The sequence below is a fragment of the Chelon labrosus genome (assembly GCF_963514085.1).
Source record: "Chelon labrosus genome assembly, chromosome: 11".
Taxonomy (NCBI): domain Eukaryota; kingdom Metazoa; phylum Chordata; class Actinopteri; order Mugiliformes; family Mugilidae; genus Chelon; species Chelon labrosus.
In genome coordinates this window covers 30,379,771-30,405,756 of record NC_140344.1, presented here as the reverse complement: position 1 = coordinate 30,405,756, position 25,986 = coordinate 30,379,771, and the positions used below count along the sequence as shown (strand labels likewise).

Here is a 25,986-nt window from a genome sequence, read left to right as displayed (position 1 = left end):
TCCTGGATCTGACAGTGAATTCATCAAATAAACTGAAACTGTCAAATAGCATCATAACTGATGCTTGACATCAAGATAGAGTTTGTCCTAGATTGTTTTTGACAAGCTTTCAATGGGACATATTTATTTTACATATTGAAATGTTAATAAGGCTGTATTACATAATAGAACATTGAAAATGATCTTCTTGTATCCTCCTATACAGTCTCTGTCTGATTGGCTGGCTTCAGTCAGCAGCATCACACTGTCACCAGGTGATGAACACTGCAGCATCAACCCAGCTGGAAGTAGAACTGTGGTTCTTCCGGGAAACTTGAGGTGAGAGGATGTCAGTAAACACCAGAGAGAATTTCTACGTCCCCAGGCTGTTCTGGTGTCAAATGAATGGATCAAAGAAACAGCCTGAGGTTTAGAGACACCACAATCTTTTCCCTTGAGAGGTTTAATGAAGGCACAAGTCTAAGGAGCAAAGTAACTGATGTGATTGGACAAGACGAGTCAATCAATGCATTTTTAAATTTTTAGACACAGCTGATGTTCAGAAGTGTGACTTCAATGCTCCATTAGATTCATGATAACATCCTGCCTCTAAAAAACAAGACTCAGCTTCTGTTGAAGTGTGTGGAGGCTTCAACAGATCACAGACCAGGTGCCATGCTGGGTCCTTTAGTCATAATCACTCGTGAAACCAAACCTCTTTTCCTCCATTCCTCCATGATGAAGATGGACGGTGGGGACACACTACTACAGAACGCATCCTGACAGCATCAATAGCAAGACACTTTAGAGAGCAGAACAAACTTTTAACAGGAATCAGATTATATGGAGGAAGAAAGAGAAGCTGATTTCACTTTCCTCTGTTGGAGTTGACACATATTCAGCCGCTTCATGTAAATAATTCATATTGTGGAAATTATTGTGTCTTTGTGCAGTCAGGTTGTTTTAGTGTTCATGGTGTTTCTTGTTTTCTTCTATTAACTTTATTCACTGTTGTCTTTTATTTGTGTCAGAGGAGTTTTTCTGGACTCTCCGCTGTGTCTGAATGCAGGAGGTCGGTACTTTGTGGACATCGTGTTTCACAAACAGACTACATCTGATGGATCACACATCCTGATCGACTCGGTGAGGAAGTCTTCATATCAATAAGTGATTACAAACCGTCACTGTCCAATCACAGCTCAGGTGTTGGTGTTTCTGCACTGACTGGGTTCCAGTCTGTTCATATTTGTAAGATCCAACAGAAACCGGATTCTCTGGTGAATTTTAGGGTTCGGTTATTTTTTTTCAGATGGGTCTGGTTCCTGGCATGGAGTCAGTTCCAGACTTTTGCTCCCAAAGTGACCTGGTCTCTTTCCGCCGCTTTCGCTGCACTGGATTGGCCAACATGGTCGGCTCTCAGGAGCCACTCCCAGAAGTCTGTGAGGGCCTCATCAAAAGCCTCGCAGCTCGAATCCACAACGGAGCAGTTCGTAAGTAGTTCAGTTAAAATCCTAAACATTCCACATAACATCTCATATTGTACAGAGTCTATTATCTCTGCTCAGCTGCTCAGTTGCTCAGTTATAGACCAGACTCATATAGACTTGTCTCCACAACACTGTCTCAGTGCTCTGCTCTTTGTATTTCTTTAAATTAGTCACAGCTAAGCTCAGGATGCTTAGTTGGTTAATGTCAGGGAGCTTGTTTTCTTTATTAAAATTAATAAATTATAAGTATGTTAACTGCGATACGATTTTTTCAGATTAAAAAACGCAGTTGTTGCCGTAGACATGAAGCCAGCATATCCCATCACCCCAGGAGATAAGGAGGAAACATGACAGAATTAAATACAGCCTCAGCTCTCACTGATTTTCAGTGTGAGAAAAGTCTAGAACTTTGAAAAAAGTCAGCATTCTGACTTTAAAGTTAAACTACAGTGGCTCTGATCCTCTGACTGGAAGGGAAGAAGAATGTATATGAGGCTAGATTTATTTAATGTATATACACCCAGTTACAGACAGACTGAACAACACTCCTGTCTTTCTTTGGATGAGGATTCCCAGTCAGTCAACATGAGTCCGCCCCACACACACCCACGCACACACACACAGAACATGACACTAAACCCTAACCCTTTACTCCCATGTTAATCTCCACGGTTCACCTGTTGTTAGCTTGCAGGTGTAATGTGATTGGTTCTCTTGGACCAGACTGCAGTAAATTGGGTGGGTTCTGTCAGTGTAAGCTCAATGTGATTGGTCGTTGCTGTGACAGCTGTGCACCGCAGACATTTGGCTTCGGACCTGAAGGATGCAAAAGTAAGAAGATCACTCTGAAGTGAAAATCCTGTTTCCCTTTTTTCAGGACAAATGTGTGTTGAATAAATTCTTCTTGTCTGTTGTGTCAGGATGTGAGTGTGACCCTCGCGGCTCAGTGTCGGAGCTGTGTGATCAGGTCAGAGGTCAGTGTGTTTGTCGGTCGGAGGTTACCGGTCGAAGCTGTGACCGCTGTCGTCTAGGATTCTGGGGATTCCCGTTCTGTCGGCCTTGTGAATGTAACGGACTGTCTGAGCTGTGTGACGGGGAAACTGGAGAGTGTCTGGACTGCAGGGACCACACCACCGGACCTCACTGTGACAGGTCAGATATGTTTATTATAAACATTACAAAAAGATTTAATAGAATTATAAGTATAACGTATGTCACACTGTGACTGGTCATACAGTGCTGCTTAGAATTTTCTACAGTTGTTCTGTTCTGAGGAATGGGCTAAAATTCCTCCAAGCTGCTGTAGACCACTGATCAGCAGTTACCAGAAACATTTAGTGACAAGGAGGTCACAGCAGATACTGGAGACAAGGAGGACATGATATGTAATATTGGCTTTGTGCTTTTGGTCGAGTTGTCTTTGTCTACTTTCAGGACTTTTTACTGTAGTAGCACTGTATTTATTTCATAAAATAAGTTGTATATGTATATAATATATATATTTATACTGTGGCTGGTTGTGCAGCTGAAAATATTTAATAAGATTAATAGATAAGATATTTTTTAAAACACTAAAATGAAATCAACATAAATTCTGTAGACCCTCCAGGTATAGAAGTGTAGAAAAGCTGAACGTTGTGACACACGTGTATTGCTGATGCAGGTGTGTGGAGGGTTACTATGGTAACCCGGTCTCCAGACTGCCCTGTCAGCCCTGTCTGTGTCCAGATGTTCTGAGCAGTGGACGTTTGTTTGCTACTTCCTGTCAACACGACCCACAGTCGCTCAGTCTGACCTGTAACTGTCGGGAGGGTCACACAGGTACGAGCTAATTCTGTGGCACCTGTTTACCTGTTTACCTGTCTGCACATGCTCAGATGAGGTCCTGTCCTTAGCCTCAGCTGTGGTTTTATCCCTCATCTTACACATATGTTGGAAGAACTGTCACTAACTGCCACTAGAGGGCAGCAGATCACTTCATACCATGAAGAGAGACATGATAACTTTGTTAATGAATGTGTAAACAACAGTTGTTAAAAACGACTTTGACGCCCTCAGGGCCACACTGCGATAGATGCAGTCCTGGTTTCTATGGCGACCTGACGTTGCCAGGTTCCCACTGCAGAAAGTGTCCTTGCAACAACAACATCAACCCTGATGATCCCAACACCTGCGACAGCACCACAGGAGAATGTCTGCATTGCCTTCACAATACCATGGGACCACGCTGTCAAAACTGCAAAGCTGGTTACTATGGCAATGCCCTGGACCAGGACTGCAAAGGTATGTATGGCAAACAATAACATTCATTCATAAATTCACACCCACCCCCTTAAAAGAGCAGCAGCTTTGCAGAAGACCTGAGCTCCTCACGCTGTCTCTAAGTCCAGACTCGGTCACTAACCAAAGCTCATCTTTAATTTTTCCCAGAATGCTCCTGTGACCGGCGGGGGACACAAGTGACTCAGTGTCCTCTGGGTGGTCCTTGTTTCTGCAATCCGAGGACAGGACAGTGTCCTTGCAGAATGGGGGTGGTGGGAGACCTCTGTGATGAATGTGAAGACGGATACTGGAACCTGGATGGAGCATCAGGCTGTCAGCCCTGCAGATGTGATCCTGTTAACTCTTTCTCCAACATCTGCAACAAGGCAAGACCTCCACAACCATCAGACACTGTCCTGTTTATTTATTGTTTGAAAGTTTAAAGAACAGGGTTCAGTTTAATACAAAAATGACAAATGGCCATGTAGATGAATGAGTGATGATGAAAGGAGTTGTGGTGTATTCAGGTGACGGGACTGTGTCCATGCCGTCCTGAGTTTGGAGGAAGACAGTGTGATGAATGTGGAGAAAATCATTTCGGCAATCCAGACCTGCAGTGTGTCTGTAAGTGAAAAGCTCTCATGTTTACGTTAAAATATTCTGCAACACAACTGCAGCTTGTTTCTATTTAAACTGTTTTCAGCTTGTGACTGTAATCTGGAAGGAACTGAACGCCCGTCATGTGACCCAGAAACTGGAGAGTGTATCTGTCGGGTTGGAGTTACTGGTATATTATGTGACGAGTGCGCCACCGGCTACGACTCGACTTTTCCAGCCTGTAAAGAGTGTCACCCTTGCAATGTCCTCTGGACTGAAAACGTCACTGATGTCCAGCGAGCTGCCCAGAGGATGAAAACCTTCATCCCTCGCCACAATGGCAACCTGCAGCCCACAGACAGTGGCTATCTGCAACGGATGCTGGAGATACGCTCTAAGCTGGACGGCCTCGCCAACCTGACTGGACGTTCCACGGCAGTGATGCCAAAGGTGGAGAAAATTAGTTTGAAAATCAGGTAAGGTTGGGTTGACTAAGAAAGATCCACTAGTTTTATCATCTCAGTATTGTCTGCAGTTTTATTCATGTAGGTTTTCAGCGTTGTTTAGTGCTGTCACTGGAAAAGTCAAACTCTGTAATCAAACCTTGCTTTTCTTCACAGGAAGTTGAAAACTGCCATTGACCCAAACCTGATCCTGATCGATCCGTCGTCACTTCTCAACACTGAAATCAACAACATTCATCAGGAGTTCAAGAACCTGCTGAACAAGCTGAAGGAGAAACTCATCAGCGACTCATCCGATAATGAACAACAACCACTGGAAGGTACAGAGATGTGTATTACACACCACAGGTTTTATTTTATATATAATATAAAATATATTGTTTTATATTTATATAAGGACAAGTTTATATAAATATAAAATAATATAAGGATTAGTTTAATTATTGTCACTTAAATTCAGGTCATCTTTATCTTTATACTCTTAATAAACTCCAGATTAGACTTCTCTGTCATCAGAGCTGTCCTGTTTGAACCTGTTGTAGAGCTGCTGCATGAGATCCAAAAGCTACATAAAGCTTTCATGTTGGATGAGAAGAGGGTGAGAAGTGCCAACAAAGCTGTAGAGGACTCCATGGACACCAGACAGGAAATCAAACGCAAACTGAGCATGTGCAGCAGCAGAGGAGACCAGGCACCACTGGAGAAGAAGGTCAAAGAGCTGAGTGTGGTCAGCCTGAACCAGAAGGTGAGTGTACTATATGTAGCACACCTGTCACATGGCTTCAACCAGAACAGAGGTGTTGGTAAAGCTGGTAAAGCTGTTGACTAACGGACTAAAGGGCTCCATGTTCACCAAAAAACACCAAAAAAAAAAAAAAAACACCAGCAAAAGGGCTGTTTATATTGAGTTGAATATAAACTGAAGGCTGTCGAGATTAACAAGTTCTCTCTGACCCAAGTGAAGCAATGCAAAATAAAACCAAAATACCCACTCAGATCTATAAAGAGGTTCACCTGGAAACTCTTCTTTCTCTGTTAGATTTTGATATTAATAGTTTCTCTGAAGGTTTAATCTCTCTGATTTACAGAGAGCAGACACATGAATGTTACAGGTTTAACTTATTAAACAAAGAGACATGTCAGGACTGTTAAAATAACATGTTCTTTCAGATGTTCAATCAGTGATCAGTGATGTTTTGTGTGTTGTCATTCATGTTCTGAATGTCTTTAGTTGATCCAACAGTTTGATTGGATGATTGATACCCAGCAGGTTAACACAACCCCTAACCAGCTGCCAATATTACCAATATTACAATATTATGTTATACAAGTTATACAGTTCTACCAGTGAACTCTAAAAGAAAATGTCAGGACGTCTGTCCATGAGCTGAATGTGAAGAGAAACTGGATCATGCAGCAAGACAACGAGCCCAAGCACACAAGTGGTTCTACAAAAGAACGGTTAAAGAAGAACATGATGAATGTTTAGGAACGGCCAAGTCAAAGTCCTGACCTTAATCCAATAGAAATGTTGTGGAAGGACCTGAAGCAAGCAGTTGATGTGAGGAAACCCACCAACATCTCGGAACTGAAGTGGTTCTGTTCTGAGGAATGGGCTAAAATTCCTCCAAGCTGCTGTAGACCACTGATCAGCAGTTACCAGAAATGTTTAGTTACAAGGAGGCTGTATCACTAAAACTGTGATACAGCTTCAAGTAGGACATGAATATTAGAGTCACATGACTCATACATGAGACACATGACTTATATATAATATATATATATCATCCGATCAGAGGGTTGTCCAGTAAACCCATCTATATATATATATATATATATGTACACTGCCTGGCCAAAAAAAATAGTCAACACCTGGATTTAACTAATAAACAGGTATTCACCTCCTATTGGATAATTACTGCATGGGTGATTATGTTTCAGCTGACAACAAGTTATTTAAACCCAACTGATTCAATGAGTAGCTTCTCATTCCTTCAACAACCATGTCTAAAGACACATCCTGTGGTCGTCTGTTTGAGAAGGGTCAAATCATTGGCATGCATCAAGCAGAGAAAACATCTAAGGAGATTGTAGAAACTACTAAAACTGTGTTAAGAACTGTCCAAGGCATTATTAAAAACTGGAAGGATAGTGGAGAAGCATCAGGGTAAGAAGAGAGGCAGATGAAGTGATGCACCCATCATGCCTAGTGTCTACTGTACAAGCCTGTGGGGGCAGTGCTATGATCTGGGGTTGCTGCAGTTGCTCAGGTCTAGGTGACATTGGAGAAGATTATTGAAACAGTGCCACAGAGAATGTGCTGGAATCAAAGATAAAGGCGAAATATTAGAGTGTCTGACCTTTTTTTTGGCGTTGACTTTTTTTTTGGCCAGACAGTGTACATATAATATAAATCATAAAGTTCAGGTGTTAAACACTGTCAGGTAAATGAGTCCTTCAAGTAGCATGTTGTGGTGTTGTGATGCAGATCTGTGGAGGACCAGGTCTGGACGACTGCTCCATATGTGGTGGAGCTCTTTGTGGTCTGGGAAAAATTCAGTGTGGTGGTCCAAACTGTGATGGAGTCGCTCCTGTAAGTCAGAAAGCTTCAGAGGCCGCAGAAAGATTAAAGGACCAACTCAACAAACTCCCATCCAGACTGGAGGACACCAAGAACAAGGCAGGTTCACACTGAGACGACTGGTGCAGCTAGAATTAGACCTTTAGAAGTCATTATTAATCTGATTTTTAGAAGTCATTATTAATCAGATTTTTAGGAGTCATTGTTAATCAGATTTTTAGGAGTCATTATTAATCTAATTTTTAGAAGACAGTATTAATCTGATCTTTAGCACCCATTGTCTGCAGATGCTTCAGAGATAAACTCCAGTGAAAATGATTGTTGGTCAACATTATCAGGGTCAGGCTGAGATATATAATCAGGGTTTTAGGTGTTGATCTTATTTTGTAGGAGGATGTATGTGTTTCTGTTGAAGAGTAATTCATATTCATTATTTTGCCAGGTGTTACTGTTATTTTGACAACCTCAACTGTATGAATTAGCATAGTCTAAATGACAGAAGCTCTACATTGTGAGTTCTAAGTGATATAAGTCTTTATTCTGTGTCAGATCAATGAAGCCAAACAAGCGGCTCAGGACACCAAAGACCAGGCCAAAGAGCTGCAGGAGCAGCTCAACAACAACACCAACTCCTTTGAGAGAGAGAAAAATAAAACCAGGGAGCTCATCCAGAGGGTCAAACTCTACCTGACGGGTAAGTGTTCACTCAGAATTAGTCTTTAACGATAACATGACAGGAGGCTGTGGCAAGAAAGCTTTATGACAAGTAAAACAGTAAATGGTCAATGAACAACAAGCTGCTGCGTAACAGAAAATAAATCATTAATCAAATTCTGCAGCAGAATTCTTCCTCAAAGCATCATGTACTTTACATGATGTGTCTGTAAGAAACCATCCTCAATACTCATCATATTCATCATTATTCATTCACTCTGACAGATGACATGGTTCCTCCAGAGGACATTGACAAAATGGCCCAAATCGTTCTGAACATTCAGCTGCCGCTGTCACCTGATCAAATCCGATCAATGATCAATGACATCAATAATCTGTTGAACAACTCCACTAAATTCAAGGAAGACCTGAATAAGCTGGAGGAACAAGCCAAGACAGCAGAGTCCCTCCTGAAGAAAGCTCAGGAACTCAAGTCAGTGCCAACATTTCATGTCACTCTCACTAATTCTGCACACGAGGGGCAGCTGTGGCCCACATGCCAAAGTGTCCTTGAGCAAGACACTGAATCCCCAGTTTCTCCCAGTTTGTGTGTGTTTGTGTGAGCGAATGGGAAGATGCGTCTGTGACTGTGAAGTGCTTTTAGTACCGATAGGTAGAAAGGCGCTATATAAAAACAAGGCCATTTACCATTTACCATTTACATGACAGATAAACCTGAACCTGAAAACAGAATTACTGTTAAAATTTTAAAACACCTTCACATCCTAATGTTTATAACAGGTCTCCTCTTCACATCAGAATCAGAATCAGCTTTATTGGCCAAGTATGTGTGCACATACAAGGAATTTGACTCAAGTAACTTTTGCTCTCTTGTACAAAAAAACAGAACTAAATAAGCATAAAAAATAAATCTCAAAAATTTAAAACTTAAGGATGAGAGTAGATATATACAGCGATCCAGGAGTTTGTACAGTGAGTATATACAATAGTGCAGAGTTATTGTTATTGTTCACGTGAATGGTCTCACACTCTGTGGCGGCTCAGAGTTCATCAGAGCGACAGCCCGGAGGAAGAAACTGTCTTTGTGCCGGGTGGTTTTTGCGTACAGTGCTCTGTAACGCCGGCCTGAGGGGAGGAGTCTAAACAGGTTGTGACCGGGGTGTGAGGGGTCTGTGGAGATTTTACCGGCCCGCTTCCTGACTCTGGACCGGTACAGGTCCTGGATGGAGGGAGGGTCAGTACCAATGATCTTCTCTGCAGGCCTGACTATTCTCAGCTGTTCTCAACAGCTGTTCCACTTCCCTTCTGTATGCAGACTAGTCCTGGATGAGTCCAGTGACGGTGGTGTCATCTGCAAACTTGAGGGTTAGGGTTAGGGTTAGGGTGTCACAGAAGGGTCCCCTGAGGTGCAGTCATTGTGTAAAAGTAGAAGAGCAGCAGGGAGAGAAAGCACCCCTGGGGGTGCCAGTGCTGAGAGCTGAGAGAGTGCTGGATGTGATGCTTCCCAGTTTCACCTGCTGTCTCCTGTCATATTGCCAGAGTCTGTGACGTTGACAAGAACAACGTGGTTTCTGTGTTCAGAGCGCGGACAAAGGACGTAGACGTGACCGAGATCAGCAGGAACATTTATGAAGCAGGAGAAGCTCAGGACAAAGCCAACGACGATTTGGAGATGGCCAGCCGAGACAGAGATGAGACCAAAGACAAAGTCCAAGATGTAACCTATCAACAATATCTGCACTATATACACTACCAGTCAAAAGTTTGGACACACCCTCTCATTCAATGTTTTTTCTTTATTTTCATGATTATTTACATTGTAGATTCCCACTGAAGGCGTCAAAGCTATGAAAGAACACCAGGGGTCGCGTTAACCGAATATTTTCCGTCATTGACCGTTTTTTTAAAACTGACAGAAAAATCTGAAGGCCATCTGTCATTTTGACAGATTGCAATTTACACCTCTGACCACTTGGTGGCGAGTGACCTCATTAATTGGCTCTTGTCTCTAATCGCAGTTCGCATTCCAAACATCGCGAAACTTTTGTCAGTGCACGATTTCCTGGTACACCGATTACACGATGCACACATCAGAACTCGGCTAACCATAGACATATATAAAAAAAATTTAAAAATGAGGTCTTTAAGATATGATGGAGATAGGCCTTTGAGGGCCTTGTATGTAAGGAGGAGGATTTTAAATTCTATTCTAGACTTTAAAGGGAGCCAGTGAAGAGAAGCTAAAACTGGAGTAATATGATCTCTCTTGCTAATTCCTGTCAATGCTCTTGCTGCGGCATTTTGAATCAATTGGAGGCTTTTTAAAGAATATTTGGAGCCAGACAGTAATGAATTACAGTAATCCAGTCTGGACGACACAAATGCATGAACTAGTTTTCAGAATCACTCTGAGACAGGATGTTCCTAATTTTGACGATGTTACGCAGGTGAAAGAAGGCAGTCCTGGTCACTTGCTTTATGTGACATTTAAAGGACATATCCTCGTCAAATATAACACCAAGGTTTTTCACAGTAGTACTGGAGGCCAAGGTAATGCCATCCAAAGAAACCACTTGATTAAATAATGAATCCCTGAGATGCTTCGGACCGAATACAATAACTTCTGTTTTGTCTGAGTTTAAGAGTAGGAAATTACAGGTCATCCAAGCCTTTATGTCTTTAAGGCATGCTTGGAGTTTAACCAACTGATTAGCAGTGTTTGGAATAACGCCGTTTAAAATAACGGCGTTAGGTAACGCCATTCTTTTTTCAGTAACGGGGTAATCTAATTAATTACTTTTCCCATCGTTACAACGCCGTTAACGTTACTGAACGTTAAATGCGGTGCGTTACTATGCATTGGTTGAATAAACTGTGTAATCCGAACGCACCCCTGGCTCACCGCTAGTGAGGAGGTGGGTTAATAACGAGGTAAGCGATTATGATTGGCTAAGGCAAAGTCATGTTTCATGGTAGCCAATCAGAGCCAGTGGTTTTACACACATGCCAGCACACGCGCCACACACACACAACAGCTAAACAGAGATTCGATGAAGCAGCAGAGACGGCGAGTCAGGAGCAATCCGATGAAAAGTTGGCATTTTCAAGGTGGAGATATAAGCACTACTTCAATAAATAAAAAAATTCATTGTGGTCAAAGGGAGGAACGTGCATGTAATGTGTACATTATGTCCAGGAGCGAAGACTTTCTCGACATCCGTTGTAAGCAACTCTAATTTAATGAAGCATCTCACAACAACACACGCATCTACAAAGCTAGTGGCCAAAAACACCGATACCTCCACCACAGATGATAGCTCGCCGTCTAAACCCTATCGAAATATAAATATAATATAATATAATATAATATAATATATATATATATATGTGTGTGTGTGTGTATATATATATATAAATATCGAAAGTTATGTACAAACACGTGTCTGTTCTACTCATTTCAACTGACTTGTGAAAACTGCAAAAAAAAAATCCAAATTCTATATAGCAACTTTTTTTTAACAGTAACGCAAACAGTTACTTTCCCTGGTAACGAGTTACTTTTATTATTGAGTAATTCAGTTACTAACTCAGTTACTTTTTGGAACAAGTAGTGAGTAACTATAACTAATTACTTTTTTAAAGTAACGTTCCCAACACTGCTGATTAGTTTCATCTGGTTTCATGGATAAATATAGTTGGGTGTCGTCTGCATAGCAATGAAAGTTTATGCCATGTTTTCTAATAATCTTGGCTAATGGCAACATGTATAACGTGAAGAGTATTGGTCCTAGCACAGAACCCTGAGGAACTCCATAACTTACTTTTGTATAAGTAGAAGAATCATTGTTGACATGAACAAACTGGAATCTGTCAGATAGATAGGATTCAAACCAGTCTAATGCAGTTCCTTTAATCTTGATCTCACTTTCAAGTCTTTGTAGTAAAATATTATGATCAACAGTGTCAAATGCAGCACTAAGATCTAGCAGAACAAGTATAGAGAGAAGTCCACTGTCTGAAGCCATGAGGAGATCATTGGTAACTTTAACCAGAGCTGTTTCTGTACTGTGATGAACTCTAAAACTTGACTGAAACTCTTCAAACAGACCATTCCTGTTTAAATGGTCACACTAAAGACCAACTTCCAACCTTCCTTTTATTTCCAAAATTCTAGAAAAAGTTGTTGCTAATCAGTTGGCTAGAACATCTGGTTCTAGAGTGGCTTTCTTGAGTAAGGGCTTAATTACAGCAATCTTAAAAGACTGAGGCACATATCCTGTTAATAAAGATACATTTATCTGGTTCAATATGGAGGTGTTAATTAATGGAAAGACTTCTTTGAGCAATTTAGTTGGGATTGGATCTAGAACACAGGTTGATGGTTTAGATGCTGTAATTGTTGAAGAGCGCTCAAGAAGATCTACTGGAGAGAAGGATTCCAGATATTGATAAGGTCTTACAGAAATTTCTAATGTCACTGTACTTACATCTTTAACAGCTGGAGGAAGGATGCCTTGAATGTTTTCTCTAATGCCAACAATTTTATTAGTAAAGAAGCTGATGAAGTCATTACTACTGAGGGCTAAAGGAATAGATGGCTCAACAGAGCTGTGGCTCTTTGTCAGCCTGGCTACAGTACTGAAAAGATCTGGGCTTGTTCTTGTTTTCTTCTATTAATGATAAATAATATGCTGTTCTAATATTACAGAGAGCTTTTTTATAAGTTGTTAAACTATCTTTCCAGGCTATGCGAGTGTGGCCGGGCGGTGGCTATTTTACCCTAATTTTTAATGAGGGAAAGGATAAGTGAAGGAGAAAACTTGAGGGAAGGAAACTAATGCAGACAACGCCACCTGGGGACTTGCACCCCAGGATATAACCCGAAATAAAACAATAAGATAAGGACACAGGTTCGACCACTGAGGAGTCAGAGACCGTAGTTCTTGAGGAACAAATACTTTTATTATAAATGAGGTAAAGTCAGGAGCAGGACTAAAGAAAAACTAAAACTGGTACTGCTGCTGAAAGTAGATAGAAGAGAACAACAAGGTAAGTATAAGACAAAAATATTTTATTAATACAATCTAAAAAATCTACAGTGACGCTAAAACTAAACTAACACACATGGGCTGGGGCCTCAGGGGGAGATAGACTATGTGGTGTGCACCCCGTCCTACTGGTACAGCACTATGAAATAAAACAAAACTCAAATCACTCAAACACATGCATAAAAAGGGTGCTCCAGTGTCTACTTGCATACAATGGACAGGAGTGCTCACCACTGCGTCCGCCTCCCACCTGACGACTCCCAGGCCACACGGAAAACAAAAAAGGACAGAAACTTCCTGAAACACAGGCAGAAATAAACAACAAAAACCACAACCCAATTGCTTATTAAAATGATCCCTAACCATAAACCCAAAACAAAGAATCAAACAGAAATATACTTAAACTAAACTAACTTAAAGCTGGACCAAACAAAACAGAAACAGAACAGCAGGTGAACCACCTTAGCACTCAACCACCTGGAACCAGCAAGAGAGGCTGAATGAAGCCATCTTGTAGCCTTAAATGCTGCACCTGGGCAGAGGGGGAGGAGCTAAGGGAGGTACCCTGACTGAGATTCACTACAATCTACCCCCAGATTTTCAATAGTCGGCCCGACGATTAACACTCACTGCCATGGCCTAAACATAGCAGAACCACTAAGCACAGGCCTCAGAGAATCAGCAGCCCCAATAGCGCTACTCCCAGCAGCCTGAGGGAGGTGGTGAAGGTTTAGGTGTCTGCCTGCATTTGCACGGATGGTTCTTCTCAGGGGGGCGCCACTGGTGCTTGAGGTTGCAGCATTGGATGGTGGAGTCACTAGACCCCCACGTGGTTGGGGCATTGCAGCAGCCTCAGGTCGGTGTGATGGAAGAGTGGTGGGAACTGGCTGAGCTGGTGGATGATTTCCTGGGACAGCCATGGGTTCAGAGATCACCACAGCCCAATCACCACCAAAAGACTCCTCGTCAGCAGGGGTAGATCTCCTCCTTTCCAGGGGCTCACTGGGGGGACAATCCACAACACAGTCCACTTTGCCTTTTAACAATGAACGATGAACATGCTTTACCTGCTGGAGGTCCTGGACAGGAGCTACAGTATACACTGATCCTCCCACCCCAGGAGCTTTCAGTACTTTATATGCTGTCGAGCTCCAGAGGTCTTGAATTTTGTGACGGCCCCTTACTCCAGTGTCTCTAAGGAGGACCAGCTGCCCTTCTTGCAGGGGGATATCTTTAACATGCTTATCATAATGTTCCTTCCGCCGGGCAGCTGCAACATCCAGGTGTCTGGTTGCACTCTCAAAGGCATGACGTAGCCGAGTCTGATGTTCCACGAGCCAATCATTGGGGTGGCCAGCTACAGGTTCCTGTATTCTGCCCAAAAGAAAGTCAACAGGCAGCTGTGGGTCTTGACCAAACATCAGGAAGAAGGGGGACTCACCAGTGGACTGATGGGCAGTGGTGTTATAAGCAAAAGTCACTTGAGGCAGGTAGCTGGACCAATCCCTCTTCTTGGTCATAGGAAGAGTGCGGAGGAGGTTGTGCAAAGTGCGATTAAACCTCTCACACTGGCCATTTCCAGCTGGATGGTAAGGGGTGGTATGACTCTTCTCAACACCATACATATGGCAGAGCTGCTGGATAAGGTTACTCTCGAAGTTCCTGCCCTGGTCTGAATGGAGACGACTGGGCACACCAAACCTGCAGAACCACTCATTAACCAATACTCTGGCCACTGTTGATGCCCGCTGATCATGGGTTGGGATGGCTTGAGTGTACTTTGAGAAAACATCAGTCATGACCAGGATGTTCTCTGCCCCATTCTTTGCAGGTTCCAGGATGGTGAAATCAATAGCCAGGATCTGGTTTGGACGAGAAGCAAGCAAGTGACCCATATATGCACAGGCAGTAGGCTGAGTGTCTTTGGCTACCTGGCAGCGCTCACATTCCCGACACCACTGCTTGATATCCTGGTGCATCCCAGGCCAATAGCACCGTTGACGGACCAGCTCTATTGTTCGCTCAGCACCTTGATGTCCATGTTCATTGTGTAACTGCTGCAGTACCTGTGTCTTGAGTGATACAGGAAGTACCAACTGGAGCACTTCGTCTCCTCTAGGGAGGATGACACGCCGATGGAGCACCCCTCCTTGTTCCACCAACCGGTCCCACTGTCTGACCAGCACAAGAACCTCTTTGGAGGCCTGGCGTCGCTCGGCTGCGTCAGGGGCCCTCTTTCTAGTCCAAAATGTCATGAACTCTTTGATGGTGGGATCAGCTTCCTGTAAAGCATACAAGTCAGGTGTAGAAAGGCAGGGCAAAGCTGAAACAGTGGCTTGGGTCACCTGGTTCTCCCCTGCAACCTGTTGCAACAATCCTGGGACCGACGTGCCTGGGGCTATGTGCTCTGAGGTGCAGCTGCATGGTGGATGCTGCCTGGAAAGCGCATCTGCGTTCTTGTTGCTTCGACCAGGTCTGTACTTGATAGAAAAATCAAAAGAAGCCAACTGTGCAGCCCAACGATGCTCTGTAGCACCCAGCTTTGCGGTGGACAGATGACTGAGAGGATTGTTGTCCGTGTACACCACACACTTGTGTCCCAATAAATAGTCCCTGAATTTTTCTGTCATGGCCCATTTAAGGGCAAGAAATTCCAATTTCATGGAGCTATAATTTGTCATGTTGCGTTCTGTTGGCTTTAGGCCACGGCTAGCATATGCAATGGGTCTAATCTTACCCTCTTGCTCTTGGGAGAGTACAGCACCCAGTCCGCTGTAGCTGGCATCAACCTCCAAGATGAACGGTAAGGAGAAGTTGGCATAGGCCAGGACTGGAGCCGACACCAGCTTCCTTTTCAGGCCCTCAAAGCCCTGTTCACACTCCTCCATCCATGCAGTGGGCAGGCTTTCTCCTGATAGCTTCCGGGATTTAGTGGCAGTGAGTTGAGCAACCAGGCGATGTAAAGGGGCTGCCAGCTTGGCAAACCCCTCAACAAAACGCCTGTAATAGCTGGAGAATCCTAGGAAAGAGCGCAGCTCCGACACATGGTTAGGCCTTGGCCACTTTGCAACTGCCTCAATTTTGCTAGGATCAGTGGCTACACCTTCTCTTGAAATAATGTGACCTAGGTAGCTCACCTCTGGCCTAAAAAAAGAACACTTCTCCAACTTGGCTTTGAGTCCTTCTCGTTGCAGGCGACCCAGCACAGCATCCAGGCGTTGAACATGCTCTGTCACAGTGGCAGAAAAAACAACAACATCATCCAAATATAGCAACAATGATTGACCATGCTGGTCCCCAAAAATCCTTTCCATCAATCTTTGGAAAGTGCTGGGGGCATTGCACAAACCAAAAGGCATCCGATTCCACTCAAACAACCCAAAAGGGGTGCAGAAAGCAGTCTTTGGCCTGTCTTTCTCAGTGACTGGTACTTGGTTATATCCAGCAGCCAGGTCCAAAGTGGAAAACCAATGAGCCCCTGATAACGCATCAAGGGATTCTTCGATACGTGGCAAGGGGAATGCATCCTTCCGGGTCTTGCTGTTCAGAAGTCGGTAGTCCACACACAACCTGAGACTGCCATCTTTCTTTTTCACCAACACGATGGGAGAAGCAAAGGGGCTGCTGCTTTCTCTGATGACCTGTGCATCCAGAAGCTGACGAATATGGGCCTTTACAGCCTCATACTCTGAAGGTGGAATGCGCCGATATCGCTGACGCACTGGCACATCATCTAGCAATGGAATATCATGAGAAATGAGGTTAGTACAACCTAAATCTCCCTCAAAGGCTGAAAAGATATCACTATATTTCTGCAGTAGCATCCTAACTTGACCCTGCTCTTCCTGAGTGAGTGCTGTTAGATCAACTGCAGCAATCTTATCCTGCACCATCCCTGTAGTCTGTGAAGAGACATTAGCTGCTACCCCCTCCTCCACAAGGTTATCAGGTGGGTTGACAAGGTAGGCCTCACTAACGGTACCTAAAACGGTACGAGGGTACAGTACAACATCCTGGGCCCCCACATTGACAATGGGAATATACACAGTACCTTTAACCATGTGAACCAGAGCTGGGGATGCTAACAGCCCAGCAGGCAAGCCACTGCTAAGGGGTTCGAACAAAATCTGGTCTGCCAAATGTTGGGGGCCTGTGGCTGCCACCATTTTCATAGTACCCCCTGGGACTCTGCAAACCCTCCCCCCTTTTACCTTTACATGACCTGAACATTCAGGAGGGGCTTTAGTTTGAGCCTGATGACACTGCTGAAGGGCCTGCTGAATGGGCGTGGGAGCCTGCAACACAGAAGGTAAGTTAAAGAGAGCCGGCCCATGTTGCACAAACAACTCCCAGTAACATTCTTTAATGATATTCATTCCCAGGACACCAGGGACTCCAGGCGCACTATGCGGCGTGTCTCTGACAACCAACACTCCCCGCCGTGTAACAGTTTTGCCACAAAGCTGCACATCCAATTCCAAATAGCCCACATATGGTATTGCTAACCCATTAGCAGCACTCAATCGTAGCCAATTACAAAACTGGAGTTTTTCTGGCCCCCAAGGTTCAAAATGCTGCAAGAAGAAACTTTCAGTCATTGTTGACACCATTGATCCGGTGTCCACTAAACAGGGGACCTGCACACCTCCCATTAATACAGAAATATTTGGACATCCCGATACTAATCTTTCATGACTGGAAACCAAATTTGAGCCAGAGGAGCCCCCGCCTGAACTTTGGCTCAGTGGTTCAGGGGGTGCAAGTTTCCCTGGGTTTGAGGGCTGTATTTATCAGGATTGCGTTGAGTGGCTACAGGAGCTAGCTGTGGCTGAATGGCTGCATAATCCTCCCTACACTCCCTAGCAAAGTGACCTGGCTTTTGGCACCTCCTACAGATCACTGTCCTCTTACCATGCCCTGTTTGGATTCTAGGGCCCTCCTTAAGGGCTACAAGGCTCTTAGTGAGGTGGGTCAGCTGCTCTTGCTGGTTCCTAAGGAGTTCTTTCAGTTCATTCAACTCAGAACTGAAAGAAGAGTTACCTGTCCCCTGGTGGTTGGAGCGATTGCCTGGTATGGTGTGTTGATAGCCAAATGCATTGGGAACAGAACAACTTCTGCCTCTTGCGCCCCCAGGCATCCCTTCTTGTTCCCATCTAATGGCCTCAGTACGGACATCTATCAAGGTGGCGGTAGGGTAACCCCGAACAAACTGCTTAAGCTCTCTGCGAAGGGAACAATCAGACACATGTTCAACAAATTGATCTCTCGACAAAACCTCCCTGTTAAATGAATCAGGAGGGGATTTTTGTACAACCCTCTCCATCAAACACATTAAGGCATGAGATAACTCTTGTAAGGTTTCACCATCTTGTTGTTTCCGAGAGAAGAAGTCTTCTTGCAAAGACACATATGATTTTGTACACCCATAAAGTTCTTTTAATATGAGCAGGATCTGGTCTGGATCTGCTCTTTCCTCTGGAGACCGATATTTGATTTCTTCCCTCGCTTCTCCCTCCAGGTGATCATAAATGAAGAGTGCTTGGTCAGCTGGAGACAGGTGGCGAGCCCTTGTGCAGGCATGGACCTCTTCGATCCACTCCCCAATGCTTAATCCTGTCCTGCCCCTAAAAAGTGGGCACTTCCTGTCCCTGGGGAGATAGATCAGTCTCTCAGTTACTGGAACAGGAGTGGAGGGGAGCCCAGGAGCAGGACCTGATGATGTACTAGGGCCAGGCTGGTTAGCTTCCCGCTCCCGACGCATCTGTTGGTTCTCAGCTTGAAGCTGAGTAATCAAGTCTCTTAACTGGGCGATCTCCTCCTCCATGAGGAAACAAGAAGAGGTCAACAACTGGCTGTATCAGGAACCCCCCCAACACCTGCTGTTCCTTAGCAAAACAAACCTATCAAACACAAATCAATTGGGTTGTGGGGAAAGAAAGAGGAAAGAAAAAAAAAAAAACTACAAGTCTCTGACTTCAGTGATCCTGCCGACAATGCCAAATGTGGCCGGGCGGTGGCTATTTTACCCTAATTTTTAATGAGGGAAAGGATAAGTGAAGGAGAAAACTTGAGGGAAGGAAACTAATGCAGACAACGCCACCTGGGGACTTGCACCCCAGGATATAACCCGAAATAAAACAATAAGATAAGGACACAGGTTCGACCACTGAGGAGTCAGAGACCGTAGTTCTTGAGGAACAAATACTTTTATTATAAATGAGGTAAAGTCAGGAGCAGGACTAAAGAAAAACTAAAACTGGTACTGCTGCTGAAAGTAGATAGAAGAGAACAACAAGGTAAGTATAAGACAAAAATATTTTATTAATACAATCTAAAAAATCTACAGTGACGCTAAAACTAAACTAACACACATGGGCTGGGGCCTCAGGGGGAGATAGACTATGTGGTGTGCACCCCGTCCTACTGGTACAGCACTATGAAATAAAACAAAACTCAAATCACTCAAACACATGCATAAAAAGGGTGCTCCAGTGTCTACTTGCATACAATGGACAGGAGTGCTCACCACTGCGTCCGCCTCCCACCTGACGACTCCCAGGCCACACGGAAAACAAAAAAGGACAGAAACTTCCTGAAACACAGGCAGAAATAAACAAAAACCACAACCCAATTGCTTATTAAAATGATCCCTAACCATAAACCCAAAACAAAGAATCAAACAGAAATATACTTAAACTAAACTAACTTAAAGCTGGACCAAACAAAACAGAAACAGAACAGCAGGTGAACCACCTTAGCACTCAACCACCTGGAACCAGCAAGAGAGGCTGAATGAAGCCATCTTGTAGCCTTAAATGCTGCACCTGGGCAGAGGGGGAGGAGCTAAGGGAGGTACCCTGACTGAGATTCACTACACGAGCTTCTTCAGAATTTGTGGAATGCCAAATTCTTTCTAGCTTTCGGACTGCCTGTTTTAAACAGCGCAACTGAATTATACCAGGGAGCTAGCCTCCTCTGATTCATGACCTTCTTTTTCAGAGGAGCAACTAAGTTTAGAGTTGAACTAAGCGATGCTGCAGTGCCATCGACAAAATAATCTATTAGTGCAGGAGTTAAATTGTGGTTGCTGTCGTCCACATCATTGGCACATGGCACTGAGGTAAATAAAGAAGGAATTAATTCTTTATATCTAGTTACAGCATCATCAGATAAACATCTACTGTAATGAAATGTCTTTTCAGTTCCTGTGTTATCCATGATTAAAGTTATGAGGAAATGATCAGACAAAAGAGGGTTATGAGTAAATACTGTTAAACCTTCAGTTTCTATGCCATATGTTAGGACAAGATCTAAGGTGTGATTAAAACTGTGAGTTGATCCGTTTACATTCTGAGAAAAGCCAATTGAATCTAATAATGATGTAAATGAGGAGCTAAGGCTGTCACTGACAACATCAACATGGATGTTAAAGTCACCTACTATGACTTTATCTGTTCTAAGAACTAAATCACATAAAAACTCAGAATTCAGCTAAAAACTCAGAATAAGGTGCAGGTGGGCGATACACCACAACAATAATTGGTTTTTGTGTTTTCCGGTCTGGATGAGGAAGACTAAGAGTAAGACTTTCAAATGAATTAAAGCTCTCCTTAGGACTAGGATTAATAGATAAATCAGAGAGGAAGATTGCTGCCACTCCTCCTCTACCTGTGCTTCTAGGAATGTGATAATTACTATGACTGGGTGGAGTAGACTCATTTAAACTAACATTCATCATCCTGTAGCCACGTTTCAGTCAAACTAAATAAATCAATCTGATGATCAGTTATCAGATCATTCCCTAAAAGAGATTTAGATGAGAGAGAGAGAGAGAGATCTGACATTTAAAAGACCACATTTCATTTTCCTATTCTTCTGTTCTACCAATGAACTCACGAGTAACTCCTCTTTGTCACAAATAGGGGGTTGCAGGGAATGGAGTGCGGACCCAGATGCAGGACTTGGCAAAAAGGGATTTAATTAAAAAAAAAAAAAAACCAAAGGCGCTGCTGACAGGGCAGGAATTCCAAAAGCAAAACTCAAAAAACACGAACAAAACTATGACTTGGCATAGAACACTTGACATGGAACATGAACAAACTTTGACATGAAACGTGGCTAACAAGTAGTAACAAACAGTAACAAGTAGTATGACGCGACAGGGACAAAGGGGAAGGCAGGGCTATATATACACATGAGGAACAGGGGTGACGAGACACAGGTGAAGCAAATGAAGAATTAACACAAGGTGAAACCAATGATCTAATCAAAAGAAAACATGGAGTAACAAAACAGGAAATTCAGAACTTAACAAAATAAAACAGGAAACCTAAACCATGACCTTAACAAAATACAATAAACAGAAACACAAGAAACTAAACCATGATGGAAAGACATGACAGAAAATAACAAAACCATGAAAGACATGACGAAAGACATGACAGACAACATGACATGGAACACAAACAGAGAAACCAGACCTTAACAAAATAAAACAGGAAGCAGAACAGAAAAACTAAACACTAAACATGACAGAAACTAAGACGTGACAGAACCCCCTCCTTAAGGGACGGATCCCAGACGTCCCTAACAAAACAAAAACTTAAACAAAAGTCAGTACTGGACAGGGTGGGTGGAGGGGGCATGGCAGGAGGGATCCAGGGCAACCGAGAGGTTGAGCAGACAGGACCGAAAGTTCTGGGGGTCGGCCGGGAGGCCGAGCGGACGTGGCAGAGAGTTCTGGGGGGCGACCGGGAGGCCGAGCGGACGTGGCAGAGAGTTCAGGGGGCCGGCCGGATGGCCGGGCGGACGTGGCAGAGAGTTCAGGGGGCCGACCGGGAGGCCGGGCAGACGGGGCAAAACACTCAGGAGTGGGGACAGGAGCAGAGGCCAGACCCACCTCGGGAACAGGAGCAGAAGCAGAAGCCACCTCGGGAACAGGGGCAGGAGCAGAAGCCGGGGTCCGAGCCACCTCGGGAACAGGGGCAGAAGCCGAAGCCACCTCGGGAACAGGGGCAGAAGCCGGGGTCCGAGCCACCTCGGGAACAGGGGTAGGAGCAGAAGCCGGGGTCCGAGCCACCTCGGGAACAGGGGCAGGAGCAGAAGCCGGGGTCCGAGCCACCTCGGGAACAGGGGCAGGAGCAGAAGCCGGGGTCCGAGCCACCTCGGGAACAGGGGTCCGAGCCACCTCGAGAACAGGAGCGGGAGCCGGGGTCCGAGCCACCTCGAGAACCGGGGTCCGAGCCACCTCGAGAACCAGAGAAGAGGCGACCCTTGGAGCCGGAGCGGGAACCAGGGAAGAGGCGACCCTCGGAGCCGGAGCGGGAGCCGGAAGCGAGTGGATCCTCGGAGCCGGAACAGGGACAGGTAGCAGCGCTGGAGCAGGACGTGAGCGGGTCCTCGGAGCCGGTACAGGGACAGGAAGCAGCGCTGGAGCAGGACGTGAGCGGATCCTCGGAGCCGGAACAGGGACAGGAAGCAGCGCTGGAGCAGGACGTGAGCGGATCCTCGGAGCCGGTACAGGGACAGGAAGCAGCGCTGGAGCAGGACATGAGCGGATCCTCGGAGCCGGGACAGGGACAGGAAGCAGCGCTGGAGCAGGACATGAGCCGACCCTCGGAGCCGGGAGAGGAGCCGGAGCTGAAGCGACCCTCGGAGCCGGAGCTGAAGCGACCCTCGGAGCCGGGAGAGGAGCCAGAGCTGAAGCGGGGCATGAGCCGACCCTCGAGGCCGGTACGGGAGCAGGAGCGGGGCATGAGCCGACCCCCGGAGCCGGGAGAGGAGCCGGAGCCGGAGCGACCCTCGGAGCCGGAGCTGAAGCGACCCTCGGAGCCGGGAGAGGAGCCGGAGCTGAAGCGGGGCATGAGCCGACCCTCGAGGCCGGTACGGGAGCAGAAGCGGGGCATGAGCCGACCCCCGAGGCCGGTATGGGAGCTGGAGCAGGAACGGAGGCAGGAGCGGCTCGCTGCAAGCCAGCCGGCCGGCGGCCAGCAGGCCGGGGAGACGCCACCACGTGGCCGGCAGTGCAGGACTCCAGGGGCTGCCGGCCAGCAGACCTCCCTCCTTGGCGTCCACGTGGACCATGCTTCCTCTTCGGAGCCTCCATGGCCAAACGAGCGTCCACAAAAGGAAACAAAAACTCTGGCATGAGCCACGGCTTACACTCCAGCATTTGATCCTGATAATAGGATATAACTCGCCTTTTGTCCTCCTCCTCATCAAAAATAAAGTCTGCTGGGTCCTTCTTTGGTCGCGTCATTCTGACACAAATAGGGGGTTGCAGGGAATGGAGTGCGGACCCAGATGCAGGATTTTGAAGGCAGGAGTAGGCAAAAAGGGATTTAATTAAAAAAAGAAACAAACTTACAAAAAAAAAACAAAGGCGCTGCTGACAGGGCAGGAATTCCAAAAGCAAAACTCAAAAAACACGAACAAAACTATGACTTGGCATAGAACACTTGACATGGAACATGAACAAACTTTGACATGAAACGTGGCTAACAAGTAGTAACAAACAGTAACAAGTAGTATGACGTGACAGGGACAAAGGGGAAGGCAGGGCTATATATACACACATGAGGAACAGGGGTGACGAGACACAGGTGAAGCAAATGAAGAATTAACACAAGGTGAAACCAATGATCTAATCAAAAGAAAACATGGAGTAACAAAACAGGAAATTCAGAACTTAACAAAATAAAACAGGAAACAGAAAACCTAAACCATGACCTTAACAAAATACAATAAACAGAAACACAAGAAACTAAACCATGATGGAAAGACATGACAGAAAATAACAAAACCATGACAGAAACTAAACCATGAAAGACATGACGAAGGACATGACGAAAGACATGACAGACAACATGACATGGAACACAAACAGAAAAACCAGACCTTAACAAAATAAAACAGGAAGCAGAACAGAAAAACTAAACACTAAACATGACAGAAACTAAGACATGACAAAAGACATGACGAAGGACAAGACATGACAAAAGACGTGACACTCTTTTGTTGTTTTTTGGTTTAAATAATCTGGGAGCAGACAGAACATCTATAGAGTTTAGAGAGTTAAGGTGTGAGACAGTCCTAGAGAAGCAGCAGAGAAGTGTGTAAGACTACAACTCCGCCTCCTGGTCTGAACTCTGGGTTGTCATGGTTTCGGGGGGTTAATAAAATGGGCCATATTCCTAGAGATGAGACCAGCACCCGCTGAAGTGGGGTGGATGCCATCTCGCCTAATCAGACCAGGCTTTCCCCAGAAAGTGTTCTAATTGTCAATGAAGGACACCACCTAGATAACCAGCGATGGAATGATGACATGTGACTAAACATGTCATCATTGATCAGATTGGGCAGGGGACCAGAGAAAACTGCGGAGTCAGACATAGTTTTTGCAAACTTACACACAGATTCCACATTAAGTTTGGTGACCTCCGATTGACGTAATCGGGTGTCGTTACTGCCGACTTGAATAACATATGGAATTATGTGTGAAATAACAGATTTCCACTGGTCTAATGTCCATTCCTTATGTTTCTTGGCCCAAACAAATCTCTTCTGCTTGATGCTTTTCCTTAGTGGTGGCTTTCTAGCAGCTATTTGACCATAAAGGCCTGATTGGTGCAGTCTCCTCTGAACAGTTGATGTAGAGGTGTGTCTGCTACTAGAACTCTGTGTGCCATTGATCTGGGCTCTGATCTGAGGAGCTGTTAACTTGTGATTTCTGAGGCTGGTGACTGGATGAACTTATCCTCAGCAGCAGAGGTGACTCTTGGTCTTCCTTTCCCGGGCCGGTCCTCATGTGAGTCAGTTTCGTCATAGCGCTTGATGGTTTTTGCAACTGCACATTCAAAGTTTTTGCAATTTTCCGGACTGACTGACCTTCAGTTCTTAAAGTAATGATGGACTGTCGTTTCTCTTTACTTAGCGGATCGGTTCTTGCCATAATATGAATTCTAACAGTTGTCAAATAGGGTTGTCAGCTGTGTACCAACCTGACTGATGGTCCCAACCCCATCAAGAAGGCAAGAAATTCCACAAATGAGTCCTGACAAGGCACACCTGTGAAGTGAAAACCATTTCAGGTGACTACATCATGAAGCTCATTGAGAGAAGACCAAGGGTTTGCAGCACTGTCAACAAAGCAAAGGGTGGCTATTTTGAAGACTCTAAAATATGAATCATATTTAGAGTTATTTCACACTTTTTTGTTTACTACATAATTCCATATGTGTTCATTCATAGTTTTGATGTCTTCAGTGACAATCTACAACGTAAATAATCATGAAAATAAAGAAAAACCATTAAATGAGAGGGTGTGTCCAAACTTTTGACTGGTACTATGTCAACGATATGTCAGAGGTCGACTCAGCCCTGTCAGATGATGATGAGGCTTGCTCTGTTTCAGACTGAAGACAAACTGGACGACATTGAGGCGAAGCTGATGAACTCCTCCATAGATCTGCTTAAAGACATCCAGGCTGTGAAGACAAAAACTGAACAGAACAGAGAAATGGCCAGAGTGGTCCAGAAGGCTGCAGACACTGCTTTAAACAGCACCACTGATTCACAGAGGGTAAACTTTAAATAAGGCCTTAGAGAGAAAACAGAAACTAGAAGTATCACTGAGAATATGAAGAATATGTTTGTGATGTGACCTTTTTTTTGATTGGTTGAATTTCCAACAGGAACTAGATGACATGAGGAAGCTGTTTGAGGTTTTGAAGCAGAAACACTTGAATCAGACGGTTGAGGGTGAAGCTGCAGATCAACTAAAGAACACTGTGAAGGAGGCAGAGGGCATGAAGAGACAAGTGGAGGACAAACTCAGACAGATACGAGGTAGTTCTGGAGTTTTAATGTGCTGCTTGTACAGTTTAACTGTTATC

At 44.7% G+C, this 25,986-nt stretch overlaps 1 protein-coding gene across 2 annotated transcripts in view; it reads left to right on the top strand.

The window, feature by feature from the left end:
• lamb4 (laminin, beta 4) overlaps nucleotides 1–25,986 on the top strand; it is a 41,830-nt gene that overhangs the window by 13,584 nt on the left and 2,260 nt on the right. For both annotated transcript variants that reach the window (XM_084554444.1, XM_084554443.1), the window contains exons 17-34: nucleotides 206–318; nucleotides 1,011–1,122; nucleotides 1,289–1,469; nucleotides 2,154–2,297; nucleotides 2,387–2,618; nucleotides 3,130–3,287; nucleotides 3,525–3,749; nucleotides 3,897–4,114; nucleotides 4,256–4,352; nucleotides 4,432–4,801; nucleotides 4,946–5,109; nucleotides 5,332–5,534; nucleotides 7,278–7,469; nucleotides 7,920–8,064; nucleotides 8,310–8,517; nucleotides 9,627–9,762; nucleotides 25,506–25,673; nucleotides 25,786–25,939. In XM_084554444.1, coding sequence (XP_084410570.1) covers nucleotides 206–318; nucleotides 1,011–1,122; nucleotides 1,289–1,469; nucleotides 2,154–2,297; nucleotides 2,387–2,618; nucleotides 3,130–3,287; nucleotides 3,525–3,749; nucleotides 3,897–4,114; nucleotides 4,256–4,352; nucleotides 4,432–4,801; nucleotides 4,946–5,109; nucleotides 5,332–5,534; nucleotides 7,278–7,469; nucleotides 7,920–8,064; nucleotides 8,310–8,517; nucleotides 9,627–9,762; nucleotides 25,506–25,673; nucleotides 25,786–25,939 — 3,220 coding nt within the window. The remainder of the gene's footprint in view (nucleotides 1–205; nucleotides 319–1,010; nucleotides 1,123–1,288; nucleotides 1,470–2,153; nucleotides 2,298–2,386; nucleotides 2,619–3,129; nucleotides 3,288–3,524; nucleotides 3,750–3,896; nucleotides 4,115–4,255; nucleotides 4,353–4,431; nucleotides 4,802–4,945; nucleotides 5,110–5,331; nucleotides 5,535–7,277; nucleotides 7,470–7,919; nucleotides 8,065–8,309; nucleotides 8,518–9,626; nucleotides 9,763–25,505; nucleotides 25,674–25,785; nucleotides 25,940–25,986) is intronic.